The sequence below is a fragment of the Protopterus annectens genome, chromosome 11.part0, assembly GCF_019279795.1.
Source record: "Protopterus annectens isolate FY-2018-M chromosome 11.part0, PAN1.0, whole genome shotgun sequence".
Classification (NCBI taxonomy): domain Eukaryota; kingdom Metazoa; phylum Chordata; order Ceratodontiformes; family Protopteridae; genus Protopterus; species Protopterus annectens.
The window spans coordinates 1,035,594,638-1,035,614,431 of record NC_056745.1 but is presented as its reverse complement, the minus strand read 5'-3'; the positions used below and the strand labels follow the sequence as shown (position 1 = coordinate 1,035,614,431).

Here is a 19,794-nt window from a genome sequence, read left to right as displayed (position 1 = left end):
TGTTTTGGAGAGCCAGGAGGCATAGTTGGATTTAACTCTAATTGCTCTAAGAGGGACTGGCTGAGTAAGTATACCTAGAAAGGTAGAGTTAAAGTGGTTTACTGCCATGTCCAGTGGAAAATAGGCAAGTTGGGTCCAGATGCAATAGTTTAAGGCTATTCTGCAGTCATCTGATTTGAAGTTTTTGGAGCAGCATATTTGTTGGAGGAATGTTTTTTTTTGTGGGTTTAATGTGCTATCGTAGTATAAAGGTGGTGAGGTGATCACACAGAGTGTCTGGTAGTGTACCGAATTATTGTGCTGAGGATGGATGGTTAGTAAGCACCCAGTCTAGTATGGACTCTATTTGTGGATTTATCTCTACAGGTGGGAGTCTGTATTAGCTGCTTGAAGCCATAGAGATTTACATGCTTGGAGGGTAGGGGTGAGTTAAGGGAGGACCAGTCGATATTAAAGCCCCCTAAGATGATTGTTTCCTGACGGAGGGAGAGGGATGTCCAGTGGAGTATGGATTCCAATGTACTAGTATTATCCTCAGGAGATACATCCATACATAAACACACACGCACACGCACACACACACACACACACACACACACACACACACACACACACACACACACACACACACACACACACACACACACAGACACACCTAATAGATTCAGATGTTTTAGTTGATTAATTTTCACCTTGGTGAAGAGAGTCTCTGCATTGTTAAATACAGGGATTGTTTGTTTGTCTTTCGGCTTTTCCTGGTTAGGGGTCACCACAGCGGAACTCCGGTCTGCTAATGATTGGCAGTTGTTTTTTATGGAGTCGAGCTGCCAGCCCAACGCCCGACCTTCAACGAAGGCATGCCCATTCAATGCATGCCTTTCAAACGCCCACAGGACCATGGGGAGGACATGCAGACTCCACACAGAAGGCACTCCCAACCCAAGCAGAGAATCAAACGGGAGAACCTCTTGCTGTGAGGCAACAATTGTTAAATACAGGGATGTCCATGTTAATATGGCCAAATATGGTCAACAGTGAGACTGTTTTTGAAGAGTAGGTCAACACCACTTCCTCTCTTAGTCTGTCTGCCCCAAGTACGTTGTACCCTGGCAGAAGTACTTTGTTATCTTTGTTGTGTGGTTTCAGCCACATTTCTGTGAGGAGTACTAAGTCGGGAGCATATAGTAAAAGAGTTGCATGGAGTTAGTATATTTGGTTTAGCATACTTATAATGTTAATGCTGAGAACTAGAAGGTCTGTGTGTTTTCTTATGGAGTTCAGGTTGTGTGTGCTTGGGATGGAGGGGAATGGGGGAGTTAGAGGGGGGCTTGGATTTGGATGAATATTCCCACTTAGTATTACCTGAGATGCTAGACTAACAAGGGTTGCCAGCTATTTTGAAATAAATAGGTTATACTGTACACTGACGTTTCCTTTAGAGTGGTAATGGCAGATTTTAAATGTGACTAGATCTACAACGGAGTGACTATATATGGCTGGAGAGATCTGAGAGAATTCTGAGTGAGGCGCCAGGTAGTTGGGTTTGGTGGTGGACTTGGGGTTTAGGTTGGTAGAAAGTAAGAATGGTTGCTATGGGGAGGGATAATGAGTATGGTTGATAGTAGACACACACTGGTATACAGAAATGGGATAAGTCTGGATATGAGCTACAGGTTATTATAAAATGGAGAAAGTTCAGCTATAAGTTAGAGGTGGTTAGTTCTGTTTTTAGTTTGAGCAGATCTATGCTAACATTTTCAATTTGTGTAATTTCTTTGTAGTCATCAGGTAAGGGGTGAGATAGTTACTTAAGGGGCTGTAGGAGAGTGGGAGTGAACATGGCAGTTGTTAATTGGTTGGCTTATGACTGTATTGGACAGCAGAAAGGGGTGTGCTAATTAGTCTTGGTGTGACTGGCTGGGATGGTTGCGAGATAGTATGGGGTGTGGTTTTGCTCTTGGGATGTCATCAGTTGATGTAAGGAAATGTTGCTGGGGCCGACTAAATGGTTAGACATAAATGCAATGAAAGACACGGTGGGTGGGAATGGGGATAGGGTAGGGGAGCACAGTAAGCCCGAGTGGAGTGGGATAAGCTGAGCAGCCAGCTTAGCAATGATTCCATAAACAATCTGGGAGGCCCTCACAGGTCAGTTCTAGGTAACTGGATTACTTTAAACTGCCACTGGAGTTATCTGGAGGGGTAAACAATTTGCTGAAAATGTGCATAGCTTTGTGTGTTTCTTCTAAGTTAAAAGAGGATGGAGGTTCTAAAAAGTTTTTGAGTACTTTCACTGAAGCAAAAAGTCTTGAAAAAAATGTAATACTGTTTCAAATGGAAATGAGAAGAAGCAACTGCATAAAAGATCAGCTTGCAAAACGTTAGTGCATGCCTGTAAGCCAAAAGTTGGAATACACATTCAAAATTTTTACTGTGTGTAAACTAGAAAAAGTAATAGTTTTCCATTATAATAGTTACTCTGTCCATGTTATTGTGGAATTTAAACGGTCTTACAGGTAAAGGTAAAAAGCAGAGAGTACTGAATTACATTAAGAAATGTAGGATGCAGATAGAAATATTGCAGGAGACACATTTGGATAGACCTGAGCATGCATATTTGGCAAAGGATTTCAGGATGGACATTCAGCAAAATGTCAGGGGACAAAGGAAAATGGGAGTAAAAAGGGCTCCAACAGAAGAAAGAGGAGGGGGAAAATACAACAATGGTAGGTTTGTGGTAGTAAGACTATTGGAAAGGGAGGAGGATTACACTGGCATATATTTATATTCAAATACAAATCCTATTATGGAGATCAAAAAACTTTAGCAGAAATAATCAGTTTTCAGCACGGATTATTATGTACAAGTGGGGAATGGAACTTGGTGTGCAATAGTAAAGATCTATCAAGGAACCTGGAAGGGAAAATAACAATGGTAACGTTCTGAAGAAACATATGAAAATATTTGGTTTGTAAGATGTTAATTCAGTAGTATGATCTCAGACAATTTACATATTCTCCAAGGAAGGGGCTATACTGAACAGAAATTATTTTTCACAGGTGCACAAAGTACGTGGATTGGACACATTAAAGTGACCATAGGTGTGACTGTGCATGTGTGTGTGGTATGGAAGAATACTTCAGGGCTAGCCACCTAGCAGTGTGAACATTGGCTCCAGATGATTGTCAATGTTAAAGTGACACTACAGACCCCATGTGGAAAACTTGGAAAAAAGTGGTTTTGGACGAATGGTTGGATGAGTATTTTAATGAAAGCTTAGGCACACATCCAATAACTACTTTAGACAATGCAATAATATTAACTAAAACAAAGATGCAGGGCAATAAAATAAAAAAAAATGATACACTAGCATTTTCCAACTTATCTGGCAAAAAAGAGAAGACATTAAGGAATGCATAGTAAACATTACTTAAACGTTCTCAAGAAAGACAGACATTTCTTCAGAAGGGATAGTTAGTAAGTGGGATAAAATGGCAATGGAATTTAAATACAGGTATAAATAAAGAGAGATAAGGAAAAGAAGCAATATGATTTATCTAGAAGGGCTGACAACAGTTAAAGATGACATGCATGAGTTTAGAAAGGTTGCTGTTAAGCAACTATTTTTGATAACTCCAAAGCACAAACATTTAGCACAATGACTTGCTCAACAGAAAGCAGAGAGTGTTGTCACCAAATTTAGGGATTGTATGGCAAGAAAATAAACAGAGATCCTCTGGAGTTATTACAGATATTTCAGAAATTTTATCAATGTATGTATAAAGCAGAGGAATGTGGAAAAAGAGAAAAGGCACACATGGAAACTATTATAGAAGGCTTAATTATGTCAAGGTCAGAGGAAGATGAGGCTCAACAATTAATAGCTATGATAAGAAGAGATGAGATAAAAACAGTGATGTGTACTCAATCAACAAGAAAGACTCCAGGAAGACAGTATTCCTATGGTAGTTTGGAAGCTAAAAGAGAAGAAAGTGGTAAAGATATGGAAGGTTTTGTTAAACAGTATTTTAAAAGGGGGAGGAAAGACAGCACCAGCATCTTGGAAGAAACTTCAGACCACGCTTCATATAGACCCATTTCGATATTAAACCACGATTATAAATTGTTCATGTCTATAACAGTTGAGGTGTTGCCAAATATGAAATGTATGGATCAATGTTGCTTTGTGGAGGGGAGGTAAATATTTGATAATATTAAAACAATAATAATGATCCAGAGGGACACAGAACATAAGAAAATACTGCTGCTGTTTATAGGTCTTGATGCAGAGAAAGCATTCAGTACTGTCAACTGGAATTTTATGAGAAGGGCAACAGAAGCCTTTGCATTTCTTAATGGGATAATAGGACTAATTAGGTGGTTATATGAAGGGTCAGAGACAAGAATTAAAGTGAGAGGGATCCTCTTCAACAGCTTTGTTTGAACAGCGGAACTAGGGAGGGGTGCTCGCTCGCTCTCTTTTTTATTTATATTAGAACCACTGGCAAAGAAAATAAGGGGGTCACAAACTCAGGGATATAACTGACATGGTAATTAAGAAAAGTTAGCTTTAATGGCAGATATTATTTTGTACCTGACAAATCCAGAAAAGGACATTTCTGTGCTGTGAAACATTTTGAGATGGTTTCAAGTCTTTTCAGAATATAAACTTAGTAAAGATAAAACAAAGGTTATAGCTCTAAATTATGTACCCACACATGAAATGGTTCAGCAGTACCCATATTTATGGCGACGAGTTAATGAAGTATTTAGGTATATGGTTTTAAAGGGATTACGTTATGGCAGCTAAGGCAATGAGGAGGGTTGGAATTTACTGGGGAAGATTAGAAAAGGAACTGAGGCACTGGGAGCAAATAACTAAAAAGGAGAAGGCAACAGAGTTGGATGACATCAAAAAGTTGTTTGGACTGCAGGTTAGAGACTACCTTTCCTATCAGGGATTGATAAAGTACAAGCAAAGAGAAAGGGATAAGGGATTGCTAAGTGAAAGGCCATCTTTGTCAAGTCTAAAACAGAAGATCCTCTTAAAAAGGGATAAATAGTAGTGCATATAAAATTTTGCATGATAAGAATCAAAATGGAGGAGGATAAAGATTGGGAAGAGAGAGACAGGTATGTAACAACACCCAGAAGGCTTAGAAATTTTGCTTGGAAATGTCTGCATAGGCATATACCCCAAGCAGAGTTCAGACAATTTATTTTCAAAGTAAACAGGAAATGCTGGAGGTGTGATAGGAAAGAGAGGTAGTTGGTTGCATGTTTTTTTGGGGGGGTAGTCTTTCAGAAATGTTAGGGGAGCAAATGGCTGTACGTAAAGAAATGATTCTTTTGAGCTTTGACACAGGATTGGAATTATGTAGACATGGTAAGGCCTTGCTCTGTTGGCTGCCAAAACACGATTACTAAAAAATGGAACTGTAAATCGAAACTAGCTGATGTACTGAATGACGGAAAGGAAGCAAAAGAACTGAAAGTGGAATATTTAGAAAATGGAAGGAGCACATTACATAGAAATAAATGGAATTGGTGGGAACATTATATGCAGAATAATACTCAGGAGGAGGAATGAGGTTTAATGGAAGGCAGAATTGAACAATTTATGCAAGAGATGCAGGTTTTTAAAACTGTATAATGTAAAATAATTATGATCTGCAATACATCAAAACAACAAAAAGCCAGTCAAAACATTTTATTAAATCACATTTTATGACAAAAAGTCAGAAATACTCACTTAGTCTTCTCATGTTTTCTGTTAATCTAAACAACAAAAAAAAAAACAGAAATATAAAAAATGCATCTTGCAAGTCTAAAGAAATCAAGATTTGCAAAAGTTAAAAAACAATGACTGTCAGTACAAATATGCTAACTATGCAAATTATTTAGCAACAAAAATCTGTTATTTTCAGAAAATAATAGTTACCTGGAAGACTTAAAGCAAGCTTATCCTGCATTTAATTTCTCAGACAGTTAAGGAAATGACAATGAGTAACACAAAGTGACAGCAACAGAAACCGTGTGCTTTATATGAAAAATGTTAACTGGAGTCATTAACTGTTGGTACAACAGCAGACGTGTGTTACTGAACAAGAATTTCCATCTACTTTAAATGTTAATCTTCTAGTTCATATGTTGGTACTAGGCTATCGGCCCTAGAGCCTATACAAGCCTAGCCATAACTATTTAAAGAACACACAATGTTTCTGGAACCAAAATATTTACTTTAACAAAAAGACTTGGGGATGAAAGCAAGTGCCACTTTCTCTGTTTTTTCTAATTTGTTAACTGGTTGAGTGAACAAGTCCAAGCACTGCTTTTCAGCCATGACCTAGGTCACATGGCAAGACAACAGTAAGAAAGAGGAGATGCATGTAGCTACTGCAAGTATAAGCATATTAGCAATCACGAACAGGTACAGTTATAGCATGAAGTCAGGGCTGGCCTTATGTGAAACTGTACCCTAAGCAAAAGGTTCTGTGACTTTCTTCCCCAGTGTCTAATGGCCCACCAGCTCCCCAACACAAACACTTACATCCCCCATTATCTCTACAGCCCCCCCCCCATTTCAACCCAACATGTCCTCCTCAATTACTCAGACTTTTTTTTTACCTGTTTTTCTATCTTTTTGAACATTTTGTCTTATTTTTCTGCTTGTTCTGCATTCTTCTAAACAAGCCCTAAGTGGGAAAGATCTTACTATAATAACCATGGAAGCAAATAACGGAGTTAAGCCAAGGGTTTTCTAGATGTTCTAAGGTGCATTTTAGAGTTATTCTCAATCTTTTGGTCTAGTGGTAGCATGAACAAAAACCAAGAGCAAGGAAAAAATTTAGTAAAATTTATTTAATTTCCTTATGTTTACCATGGTACAGCACTGATCAAGCATGACCAACTGCAGGGTTGTAATAAACAGATACACAAATAATGCAAAATGAACAAGCACAAAATTACAAATGTAAAAATAGGGTACCATTTCATCCTCCCCAGTATAATCTTCTCGTTGGTAAGGTCGGACTATAGCTGTCTCCCTTGAAATAGAGATAAAACCCAGAACCCCTGACAACCCTGGAACACTTAGGAACTCTCTTAAGGCAAGCTTCCTACGATTAGGTGATAACCTGTCAAAATTTCAAGCCATCTCAAAACCTTGAGAACACTGCTGCCAATGCAGAATTATTCAGAGACCCCTGTACAATAGTGTTAATACATGCAAAGAGTCAGCTGTACCTACTAGGAATAAGCACAAACAAACTCAAAAAAACAAGACACCCTGGTGGAATTCCAGCATAAATAGGTTGTATAACAAAGGGCAAAAGTTAGGAAGTGCAACACCCAATAGAATAAAAAAATCTTTCATCAGCCTAAAGAAGCAATTCAGGGCAAAGTCTACCAAAGCCAAATTTATGATAAAAATAACCTTCCAGGCGAAGGACAACCATAAGGCAACAACAATGTGCAGAACTAATTGTAAATGGAACTACTTACACTGAGCCAGAAGATGCAACAAAATTTAATGGTTGACAAATTCAGCTCCAATTTTAGACCCCATTTCTCTCAGCCACCCCTCAGGAGATACCATTGAACATAACACCCCATCCTCTCGACAGCAGGTCGTCAATGTGCTGTACAAGGGCCAAGAATACCTTATCGATGGGCCCAGAGAATATCCCAGGATGCTTCCTACATAGCATAAAACATGACCTATCAGGACCATTAGAGTCACTATTTAGCTATAGCCTCCAGAAAGGTTTCTTGCTGCTCAGGAGAACTTCAGCAGTCATAACTTTACACAACGGTGTGCCATCTATCGAACTTACTAACTACAGAGCATTAAGTCTGGCTAGTTTCATATCCAAAGTCATGGAAAGAATTATGACATAAGAAATGTTAAGACACTGGATCCAATCCATTTGGTTTCATCTATGGCAAATCATGTCTACTCAACATGGTAGAATTCTTTGAAGAGGCCAACAAAGCAATGGATGAGTGCAAAATGAGGCACACATCTTACCTTGACCTGGTCAAGACATTGGATACAATAACTCATTCAGACATTGTAGATAGAACTCTCAGAAATATGTATGAACCACTATGTCATCCATTCCAAATCCACAAACAGGCAACTCACCAGCTGAGTCCCTCAGGACTCTGTGCTGGGTCTCTCCTTTTTGGCACCTGCTTCTCTGAATTCAAGGCCAACATCAACAGCCTCAGACTGACCAAGTTTGCAGATGATTGCAAATTAGATGCAGCCAGAGAATTTCCCTAAGACACCATCATCTCCCAGAAAGGGCTGAAAGACAAAACTGGTGCCAAGCCATGGTTTAAAACTTAATGCCAAGAAATGAACAGCATCTTTTGGGGAATCAGATACCCCTGGAAACTACCTGAATGATAACATACCCATAAAAATATACATAGCAATAAGGGAATTGGGGATGCATGTGGACAGTGACCTAGCCCTTTGACCATCACATGTCTGTGGTAGCAAGAAAATCATTCTATGTTGCACAACTTGTGTATGGCATTTAGGTCAAGGGAAGGCACTGTTTCACTGTACTTGTTCCTCAGCACAACCATCAATACAGCACCCCCTTTGGTATGCACCTAACCAGCCACATGCAACCTAGGTTTCTCACAAAAATGATAAAGGGAGTAAAACATGTCCCACACAGATCAACACAAAGCCCTGTCCCTGTACTCAGTCTCCTCAGACTGTTGAGGGGGGATCTATGCCTGCCATACAAGGCATCCTTTGATCCTGCTCTGACAGACCTTCTGCATTATCTGCAAAACAGACAGCATCAGAATTGCATAATCTAGGGACTTCGTCCTTGCTTGCGACACAAACAGAAGATGTCAGGGGGATGGGTATGTGTATCAGACACTTCCCCCTCTCTGGAACAGGCTAGGACTAAACAGGCCCCTGCAGTCATTACCCTAGCAAACTCCTATGAAAACTTTTGATGTTTCATTGTGAGTAAAGTGAAAACTAAAACTGGAACAATATCATTAATGTGTTCCAAATTGCTCCTCCTGCACAGTATACTGATCCTTGGCAAAATACGATCTTTTGTGTACAGTTTTTTGCAGAACATTTATTAAAATTTTACCTTTATGAGTTGCATACACAAAAACTACAAACAAGGAATAACTAACATTCAAACCTATTGAAAACCCTAAAAATAAAAACTAAGCCCCCCACCCCCAAATTTAAAACTATATGCAAGGATATGACAGTTACAAATTATACACAGCACTGATATGTCTAGAAACATCCAATTATAGTGACGATGATGAGAGAAATATATATTCTTATGATCTAATTAAAAGACAAAAAATCCTGTTGGAGAAGGAAGGATCTTCAAATTTATTCTATAAACCTTAAACCATATTTAGTAAGCTTAGTTAATTACGGCACAATTTTAAAAAAAATGTCAGTTAGTTGTGTTATTACCTTGTTCTGTGATTCTGTAGGATTTATGTAATATTGTAAAAGTTTTAAGGTGTGTGTGTGTGTGTGACGTATTACAAAATTTACTTCACTTTAATACTTTTAAATTGAGCCAACATTGAGAAATATTGTAAATTAGAAGACCAAAACAAGTAATTAGAATATGTTTTATGATAGCTGGAAATGGTATTACTTGGAAATAAACATGTCTATCTATTTCAGGAATGTTGGCAATGGATTTTTGCAATTAGGATGTTCCAAATATTTTGGGAAAAACTGCAAGACCAGGATATATGCAGAATGTATCCTTACCTCAGTCTGCACAACAATTAGAGCAGTTAGGAAATTACTTGGCTTTCTTTACTGGTGTTAGGCATGCATTATTTAAGATCACCAACTAAGCAAAGAATAACTATATGAAAAGGATACATTTTTTATTGCTCCTTTAATAAAACCTTCACATTCATTTAAAGGCTCATACCTGTGCCATACTGATGAACAAAGGTAAATTGGAATTAATTTCTACCAGTCTATATGACTTTGATCGGGCTTTATTCAAATGTAATGCTTGCCAAAATTCCAGCAGGAATTCAGTTTAGATAGTTGGCTTTGATTATAAGTGAAACTAGCATTAATACAGTGGATAATCTAAATATAGGTAGGTATCCTTTGGAACATGCCATTTTACTTATTATATACACTGGTGAAGAAAGTAAGTTGAGATTGATAAAGTCCCTTTAGGAAAATGTATTTAAGTCTACCATTCATTACTTATTGTTGGGTTTAAATTAACTGGTTGTAATAACAAATAGTAGTCATCTAACTTTAACCACACCATTAATGTTCTGAAATGTTCACATTATATCTAGAAAAAAAATGTTTCGTTTTTTGGATGTTTGATCATTTAGAAAAGGGATACAAAGTATACATTCAAAGATTCATAAGTAATTACTAGTATTAAAATGGTATATTGTTAAGCCGAATAATGGTCCAAGTGGGAGCCCAATTAATGTTTATAAGGTTTAGATTTACAGCTCTCTACAGTCTATTTGCCATATTAAGTAATATAATTGAAAATCAGGGAGCCCAATGTCCCCAAAATATTTATGGTCTGTCAGACTACTAAAGCTAATTCTATTTGATTTAGGTGACCATATGACTCTTGAGAGTGCTAATTCTATATTTTTGATAAATTTAGATTTATTTATTTAACATTTGTTTACCAGGAAAGTCCGACTTGGAACTACGTGAATTTTCAGCGGAGGCCCAGGGAGAAACGTCCAGACGCATGTCTTTGTAACATGGAAGAAACTGGAGCACCCAGAGAAAACCCACACGAATGGAGGAAGGACATGCAGACTTCTGCACAGAAGGCACCCTAGCCAAGAATCGAACCCATTTTAAGTAAAGATGTTCATTTCTTGAAAAATGCTACTCTTGTAAGAAATGAAAATTTAATTTTTTGACCATCTTTGTGTATTGTTTTGCATGTAAATCCAGCATTTATTAATACTACTGTGGAGGTTATCAAGTTGTTGCTAAATGTTAACCCTAAATAAGGACAGGAAGGTTTTATTGGCATTCCTTCTCATTTAGAAATATCTTGATAATTATCATTGGGATTTAGACAACAGATGTAAAATTTGCCCAAATTTAATTTGCAATCAGCAAAAGAAGAGAAGTTAACTGGATGTATTACTTTTTGCATATCAATATTAGGATGTGATATATTCAATTCATGACATCTGCAAAAGCAGTAAAAGGAATTTTGAGATCTTAATATGTTGGGATATTGCAACATGATTTTGCTAACAGGATAATGAAAAGGGTTTCTATGCATAGGTTAAATAATATGGTGAGACTGGACAACCTTGTCTCACTTCATTTTTGATGTAAATAGGTTGGCAGTTTAATCTACTGTCAGATGAGTTGTTGGTTTACTGCGCATACATATTTTTTAAGTAGAAAAAAGCACCAAAAGGTAAACTGCTGAAACAAAAAGGCTCCAAACCTTTTGTACAGTCCAGGATATATGAAATAACTGTTGAAATATCACAGCACAAACAATTCCACAAGAAGTTCAGGCTCCAAACCTTTTTTTAATAGTCCTCGGCTGACAATTTTTTAATTTGTTTAAAAGTGGCTGATTGATTTTATTCCATGTTCTGATGAAGCTTGGGATAGACCCAAGTGAAAGTGCTTAACTTATTGTGGAACTGTTTGTGCTGTGATAATTCAACAGTTATTTCATATATCCTGGACTATACAAAAGATTTGGAGCCTGCTACGGTATATATATATATATATATATATATATATATTTTTTTTTACATACAACTCAAAAAGATATTAGGGAAAACAACTCTAAGACTGAGAATAAAAACTGAAAATTCCTCTTTCAAAAGCTTTAGATGCATTTAATGTAGAACAAACCAATTTATGTTACTGGTGATACATAGGTCTTGCAGAGAGTAGACAGTAAGAGCTTTGTCAGTTGGAGACTGAGGCAGAATAAAGAAATAATGACCACATTGTCCGCAGCCCTTACATATACTACAGTAATATTCTGTGTACACATCAGAGGGTTGATGGTAAGAAAATAATTACAGTACTAATAACGTGTCCCCACACAAAAGGTACTACAACTTTCCATGCACACCTCTGCACAAGGTCAGCTTCAGACAATAAGGTTGCAGCAGTATTGTTTGTGCATGTCCATGGGATAAAATCTATTATAATACAGGCAACATTGCTACTACCACTGAAAGCCAGATGCATCACAAAAGCACATACATATTGATACTGTCTCTGACAGGTCTGGTCAGTAGCAAACAGAGACACACATACAGACTGCTTACTTACAGGCAAATTAGAAGAATGTTATTTCACTTGCATCATTATCTTTGGGTAGGTGGAGGAGACCAGTGCATCTATATACAGGTACATGGTGGACACTGAGACCCCACACAGCCAAGAACATAAAAAAGCTACTGCCAAGAACATTACCAAAGCTATGAAATGTGCTAATGATCAAGTACTCTAAATCATTCAACTCCTGCCAGATCACTAAAGACTAAAAACTTATCATACAAAGTGCTAATGCTTATGATTGAAAGTGAAAGAAATGGCTAATGTGCTACTCTTAAATAGAGTGCAACCCCCCCCCCACAAACACATGCACGCACCCACACACACAAGCCATAGCAGCACTGCTTTTACACAGAATTTAGCAAAAATATTGCTTGACACTACTCTTGTCATGTCAGACTGGTGATTACTGTTTAACAGGGATCAATCAGCAGCAGGGGTAAGTCACTAGTACACATAAATGACCTCTGTACCCATCAGTTACATCCACATTACTGTGACCACAATAAATGCTGGATTGTTACAGCAAAAATTAAATAAATGTCACAACAACAAAGTATTACATCTTACATCACAGAAATGCACACTACTCTTGCAAACGCACACCAGTGACAGTTTAAACAAGGGAGTCAATTACTTTAATTCAACAGACAGCTCCTACCCCCATCCAGCAGTTATAACCACTTCTGCATGCATGTAAGATATCCGACTGTGATAAGAAATGATGGCCAGTTAACTTCCACTTTGTTCCACACATTAATGTATTCCAAGTTGATTCATACAACTCATACTAATCCTGCAAAGCCAGAATAATGAGCAGCTGGCAGTAAGCAATTAATGCTGAAGTATCAATGGCCTACGCTTATTAAAAAAATGCTCTCCTATGTTCTTAGTGAAATTATCAAGGACAATGCCAAAAATACTGTGGTAACACAAAAGCCCAAAATCAGGGACAGATTTTAAATATTGTTCTTACTTACATACTTGGATAGTTGATGGAATAAATAGGTTTGCATAGCCTTCAAAGAAACTCAAATGCTTCTCATTATTTAATGACTGTGACTCCTTTATGACTGACATGAAAAGAACAAATTGTATGACGAGCACACACAAACTATGACAAACTCTGCGACATTCATAGCTGCCAAATAAATAATGACGGACAGCCCAAGAATCAGTGAAAATTTTTAAAGCATTACTGAAATTCAGAATAACAGAACATCAAGCTTTGTGTCAATATGCATTCTCTGAGCAATATGAAACTCATGTCTAGCATTATTGACCGACTGTAATTCTTAATGATTTACCAGAAGGGACAGAACAAAAATATGAAGCAATACCAGCAATGTTTTTCTGAACAATCAGGAACAGTACAGATAGTGAAATCAGGGACTACTGGCAGCTGCACTATCTGTTCTGCAGGTAGATCTTCCACTCCACATAACTGCCAAGATTAAAAGAAAAAAGGAAACTTACCTGACCTTATACTCTCACTCATACTCCTGCTGCTACTATCCACAGGGCCTAGCCTCTTTTCTTGTTTTAAAACCCTTGGGCTTTCTTCTTCATGTCACATGATGGAAACCTAGCAAAGGTCTGCAAACTGAGTAGTCAGATACACTGCAAACCATTTCACATAGCGTTCCATTCATGGTAAGGAATAGGAGAGTTGGCACCTCCCACAATGGATACCGTTCTTGCTATGGGAGCTTTTCTGCCCTTTATTCACCCCCCCATGCATATATTTAAATAGAGATGCAGCTGCATTTCTTTAGTTAGGGAAAAAAAATCATACAAAATTGCCCCTCGTCGAGCAGTGTCCTAGGTGGTTACCTCATCTGTCTATACATCAGGCTGGCCATGTATAAAGTTAGGCAGTAAATAACAATGCTGGCAGGTCTTTACAGTCACGGTTATTACACATGGTGTTGAGACTATCTGTGTAATGAACAGATAACATTAAGCCTACTTTTTTATCCATATTGTATATTTTAAGAATAATTCTTGCATGGATGACAATGTCTTTTGGAAATCCTTCTTTGCAGAAACTGTCTCCTATCAAACAGTTTTAAAAACTGACATCCCTTCAAAGGGTCTGGTGAGATCTTCTGACAGGATTTGACTTTAACGTCTGACTGATACAACTTGATCCGGACATAAAATACACCCTCTTCCTACACTTTTAGTCCTGCCATGATCAAATTTGATATTAAAATCCTATCAAAAACTTTCCAATAGTACAGAGCAACTAAAACCTGCTAAACTCAAGCCACCATCTAAGCCATGTCCCCATGTTCTTTAGTGTACAGTTTCTGAAGCCAGAGGAAGAGAAAGGGAAATTAGAACTGTAGAAATTGCACTGCAGAGTTACCCAAAAAAGTGAATGTTAGTAAGTACAGGGTGGAGTATGAGCAGAGAATTATAAAATTCAGCATGTCAGCATTAGCACAGAAAGAGCAAACATGGCATGCATGCACTACACTGCTTGGGGACTAGCAAAAACAAAGATGCCCAGGAAGGATGGGTTGCAGGGACATTTCAGGATGCAGCTTTAAAAAAAAAAAACTAAACCTCATGGAGGGAAAAGCAGAGCTGTGGAATGTAGTGCCTGAAGAAGTTCTATATCGTGACAAGAATGGTTCAAAGTTGTTTATAACTAAACAAGGAAATAGTAAAACAAGCATATAAAAAAAAGTTGATGGGGCTAAATGCAAAGCTCAAATAAATTTTAAAAGATCTATTAAGCTATGGTGATATATGAAAAAGTACTTCTGTTTCACAAATGAATTAACAGCAAGAAAACAAAACAGGGCTAGACGTGTTTATGCATTTGCAGCCCTATCACAATATGCAAGAAAAAACTACAGGTCAACCTGCCCATGAAATGTCCTGAGGGCGCTACTTACTAGACATTAATATTTTCTTAAGTAAAACAAGGGTCATGAGCTACACTGCAGTGGCTATGACCAGGTTCATGAGTGGTGGCTTGGTGTGCAGCAGGATGGATCTGCTGTGGTAAATAAAGAATAAGTGTACACAAAGAATACCCAAGTGTGACTAACTCACTTCTACAACATCATTAAAGGCATTAAAAAGTTCAGTACTATCTACACGTTACTGTAATTTGTTATGCCACTGGGAAACTACTTTATCGATGCAGCAGTATCTCACAGGGAAATTTTTAACTGAAGTTACCTTTTAGCACTTAAAGGTTCTTCAGTCTCTACTGTGTTTTCTTCTGGCTGAAACTGAAAATCTTCAATGTACTCGCCAAATCTGCCGTAGAACCACTTTTGAAGTCTTGAGCTCAATCTTCGACTGTCTTTATCTGTAAAGTATTGTTGAAATCAAATAGGAAAGAAATTATAAACATGGACAGACTAATTCAGGAATTAATGCACTCTAAAGTATTTCAGTCCTGGTGTCTTACATTTGCCTTGAACTAAACAGCAATCATTAAAATGCTGAATATTTTAAAATGATATAGTACTACTCTAACTTGCACATTTCAAAAGAATACAAATTTGGAAGCTGCTTATATTTCAAAGGTAAGCAAAATACAGTACAGTTGTGTAAAATCTTACCATAACGGTAGATGTCCCTTTCTTCACTGCTGCAGTATTCTTTACATTGGGGATCCCCTGCCTACGGTGGCGCGACATCCAGCCAGTCTACCAAAGCCTTTAGGTTACCTTAAGGTATGCCATACATCACACATTTTCCTTGCATAGTGTAGGGTATAAAGGTGACGTCCGGACGTACCATCCTCAGAACGTATTTGTCGCCAGTCTGAACACCATCTGTTGACTGTCGGTCTGATCCCCAATGTTCCGTTGCTGGTTTTACACAGCAGTTGCAGATAAGTGCCCTCGCTGGGGTTTCTTTTTACTTATTGGTGTCAAGACTGAAAACAGGATAGTTGTGTTCATCACGTCATGTGAGCCCTTTACACCTGCATTGTCTGCCTGGAAATATTTGTTAAACACATTGGCCAGTTTTATTCCTGCATACATCATACTCGATTGGACTTGGACCTAATATGCTAACCTTTCCACTGTACTAATTAAAATAATAGTAAAATGTTTTCGTTGAGGCTGATGACAAAAGGTGCATTTCATATTTCCATTCAGTAATTCTTAAAGAAGCCTTTAGTGTTATATTAGACAGATTATAAAGCCTTTTTGCTGTTCCACTCTTGAACCTATTCCAAATACTAAACTTATTTTGTTTTTCTTCCTCAGCAACTTTGAGTGGACTATATTCAACCAAGTAGGCATATTCCGCCAATGTCTCCTAGAAATAAGTTTTCTACATTTGCTAAGATCACCACTACTTATACTCTCAAAAGCATTTCAGCTGGAAGAAACCTCCTCTACATTTGGTCCTTCTAGGTCAACAGAGTTAATATGGTATATTATATCTAAATCAAAACATAGGTTCATAGGTAGGTACTAGGCTATTGGCCCTAGGGCCTATATAAGCCTAGCCAAATGGTACCCTGGCTTTTGCCACCCAAGAAAATTATTTTCCTGTGCCCCTGTCAAGCAGAGCCAGATAAGTGATCCCTGGTGTGAATTTCCTATCTCCCATCCAATCATCAATAGTTTTCTTGAAGAGTGCTAATGAGGAGCTTTGTTTGATATAGATAGCTAGTTTGTTAAAGAGTATGGGAAGTCTCTGGGACAGGAATCTATACCTTCAGCATGTTCTGTTCATTGTGGTGACAATGTTTAGGTCCCTATAATGTGTAGCTTGAAGGGACTGGGATTTCTTTAAGTGGAGCATGTCCAAAAGCTCTGGGTTTGACACAGCTTTGTATGTTGGGCAGAGATCGCCTCTGAGTAGGCGATATGCGACAGAGTAAAGCTGGAGTTTTTTGAGACGGTCTGTTTAGGGCCATCTGTTTGAGGATGGTAATCCTCTTTGTGAGGTATTTCTGTGGCCTTTCCAGTTGTTGTAGATGTCTTGTGAGGTACATACCAAAAGGGGCATTGTACTCTATAATGGGTCTAATGAGTGATGAGTAGAGGGGAACAATGACCTCTTGACATAATGGTTTATCAAATATAATCAGTGACTGATACTCCAAATGCCTAAGCATTATAACCACAAATTCAAAGGCATTATGATCTGAATTGCCAAGCGGACACAGCTCCTTGACATTAATTATTGTATCTTATTCAGAATGCTTGTAAGTGATAAAACGAAAGTCCATTTTAACCTTATAGGGAAATCAGCTATTTGTGTTTTAGTATGAATTATATGAATCATGCAGAAATCAAGAAATCCATCCTCCACAATAGCCTTAGCTGTACCTTATTTCCCATTTATCTTGGGGTAACTGAAATCATTCAATATGGTTAGACTTGTTTTTACATTTTGTGAATCTTTAAACAAAATAGTAGTGTACAAAACAGCCCATAAAAACATCACTAGCAACAACATAAAGGACTGTTTGAGCTAACACACAGCAATTAAGTCACAGTTCACTGGTAACTCGCTTTAAAAATCCGCAAGTCCAGCTCTAAAGGGAGAACTTTTTAAAAATGACTAATACAACTGAGATAAAACAATAAAACAATAATTCATCCCTTTAACTTCAGGACTTCATCAGAACCAAAGTTGCATATAACCCGCTGCTTTTAAATATAATAAAATCTTCAATAAATTAGTCATATGACCACATAAAATTAACTTAATTAGTCATTACAAAAGATCCAAGTCTGAAACACAAAGTTAAAATTAAAAATAACCACAAATTAAAAAAACATTTAAAAATTAGATTGTGGAAGCAATTTTTATACCTTATCAAAACCACTGCATAGGATGAAAAAAGTATACATAAAGGATTTTTCCTAAAAAGGAATCCATAAAGCTACTAGAGTGAATAACCATGTTTAAAAAAAAATTATAACAGTAATACTGCCTGTTCCTAAATAACTAAACAATTAATAATCATATACTTTGAAAATTATTTCTCTTAAAACCTCCTGTGCTTCATACTTTAAAACAGGTAGAATAGACAAATTTCAATTAATACCTGGTGAGGTTGTTGCATTGAGTTACAATTACCAAAGCAATTCTCTTCTTTCAATTTCTAACTCCCACCAGACTCCCCTAGGGTTTCTAAGTATAACACCAATAATGCCAAACCTAAAATTGGTAAACCCTGGGCAGTTCAATGTATGCTTAAAAGAGTGTTGTTTAAATTTTCTTTAGATATTGCATACAGATGCTAGAAAATCTCAAAGGAAATAGTATGTAAAAAACAGTGGAATGCTCTAAAGGGGCCCTGTTTGCAAGCACAATGTCACGTCATTCCTTTATTACTAGGGGAAACCAAGAGTTTACCATGTTCAAAGTAGTATTTTACATTTTTACCAGTTTTATAAACTGTGGTGCAAACCCAGGTTTTCAAAATTTCTGGGTTTGCCTTAAATATCACCCAGTTTCAATTAATATCTTTAATATCCCTAGAACCAGCTCCACAGGGTACCACCATATTAATATGTGTTTGAGCTGCAACTTCTGTATTCAAGTGTGTTGGTGGTAGTGTTTCATCACCTAACAGTGGCTTATACCTTAACCCCCACCCTTCAATGATCTCAAAAAGGTTTTGTAGGTAACCCCTTTCTTTGAACATCTGAACAATACTGCTTAGTTTGAGTTTGAAATTCAAACAATCAGAGCACATCCGAGCAGCTCAAACTAACTGCTTTTTACATATATTCTTTTTGGTGTATTTTTTGTGATTGTTTTGAAAATCCTTATAACTATTAGAAAAGTTGTTCTTTCTAAAAAATTTGGATTCAAACCTGCCATTCAGTATATCTTTATATAAGGTTACATCCAAATAATCTATACCAACAGTCACAGTGAGTACATATAAATTTAAAAAAGGAAGAGGCATTGTTCAAATAACTAATAAAGTCATCAATAACTTCTGTTTTCTTCTTCCTTAGAAGAAAAATATCAAGGAAACGTAAACAGGTGTACCTTTCATTGTTGAAGTCGGTGTTAAATACATGTTTGCCCTCCCAGGCATACAATACTAAGTTGGTGTAAATGGGTGCACAGTTTGCACCCATTACTAAACCTTTGCTCTGCCCAAAACATTCCCCTTCAAAGGTGATGAAATTGTTCTGTAAAATTGTTTCCATCACCTCCATTACAAAATTGTTACAGAGTGCGGTCAATTCTCTGACAGCCTCAAAGAACAAATTCAATCCCTCCTGATGAGGTAGTGAGGAGAATAAATCAACCACATCAATGACGGTAAAACAAACATTCTTACTGTACCACTCCTGTCTAATTTTAGAGAGGAAATTCCAGGAATCAGTGAGGGTATATTCAACTGGTTTAATAGTGTTCTTAACAAGTCTCTCAATGAAAACCCCAAGGGGGTAGGTGTAACTATGAGGCGCTGCCACAATGACTCTATATGGGCATTTAAA

At 37.3% G+C, this 19,794-nt stretch overlaps 1 protein-coding gene across 3 annotated transcripts in view; it reads right to left on the bottom strand.

Moving 5' to 3' along the window:
- GRAMD4 (GRAM domain containing 4) overlaps positions 1-19,794 on the bottom strand; it is a 2,037,033-nt gene that overhangs the window by 585,914 nt on the left and 1,431,325 nt on the right. For all 3 annotated transcript variants that reach the window (XM_044088380.1, XM_044088381.1, XM_044088383.1), the window contains 2 exons: positions 15,536-15,668; positions 5,753-5,778 (listed from right to left, as the gene is read on the bottom strand). In XM_044088380.1, the coding sequence (XP_043944315.1) occupies positions 5,753-5,778; positions 15,536-15,668 (159 nt within the window). The remainder of the gene's footprint in view (positions 1-5,752; positions 5,779-15,535; positions 15,669-19,794) is intronic.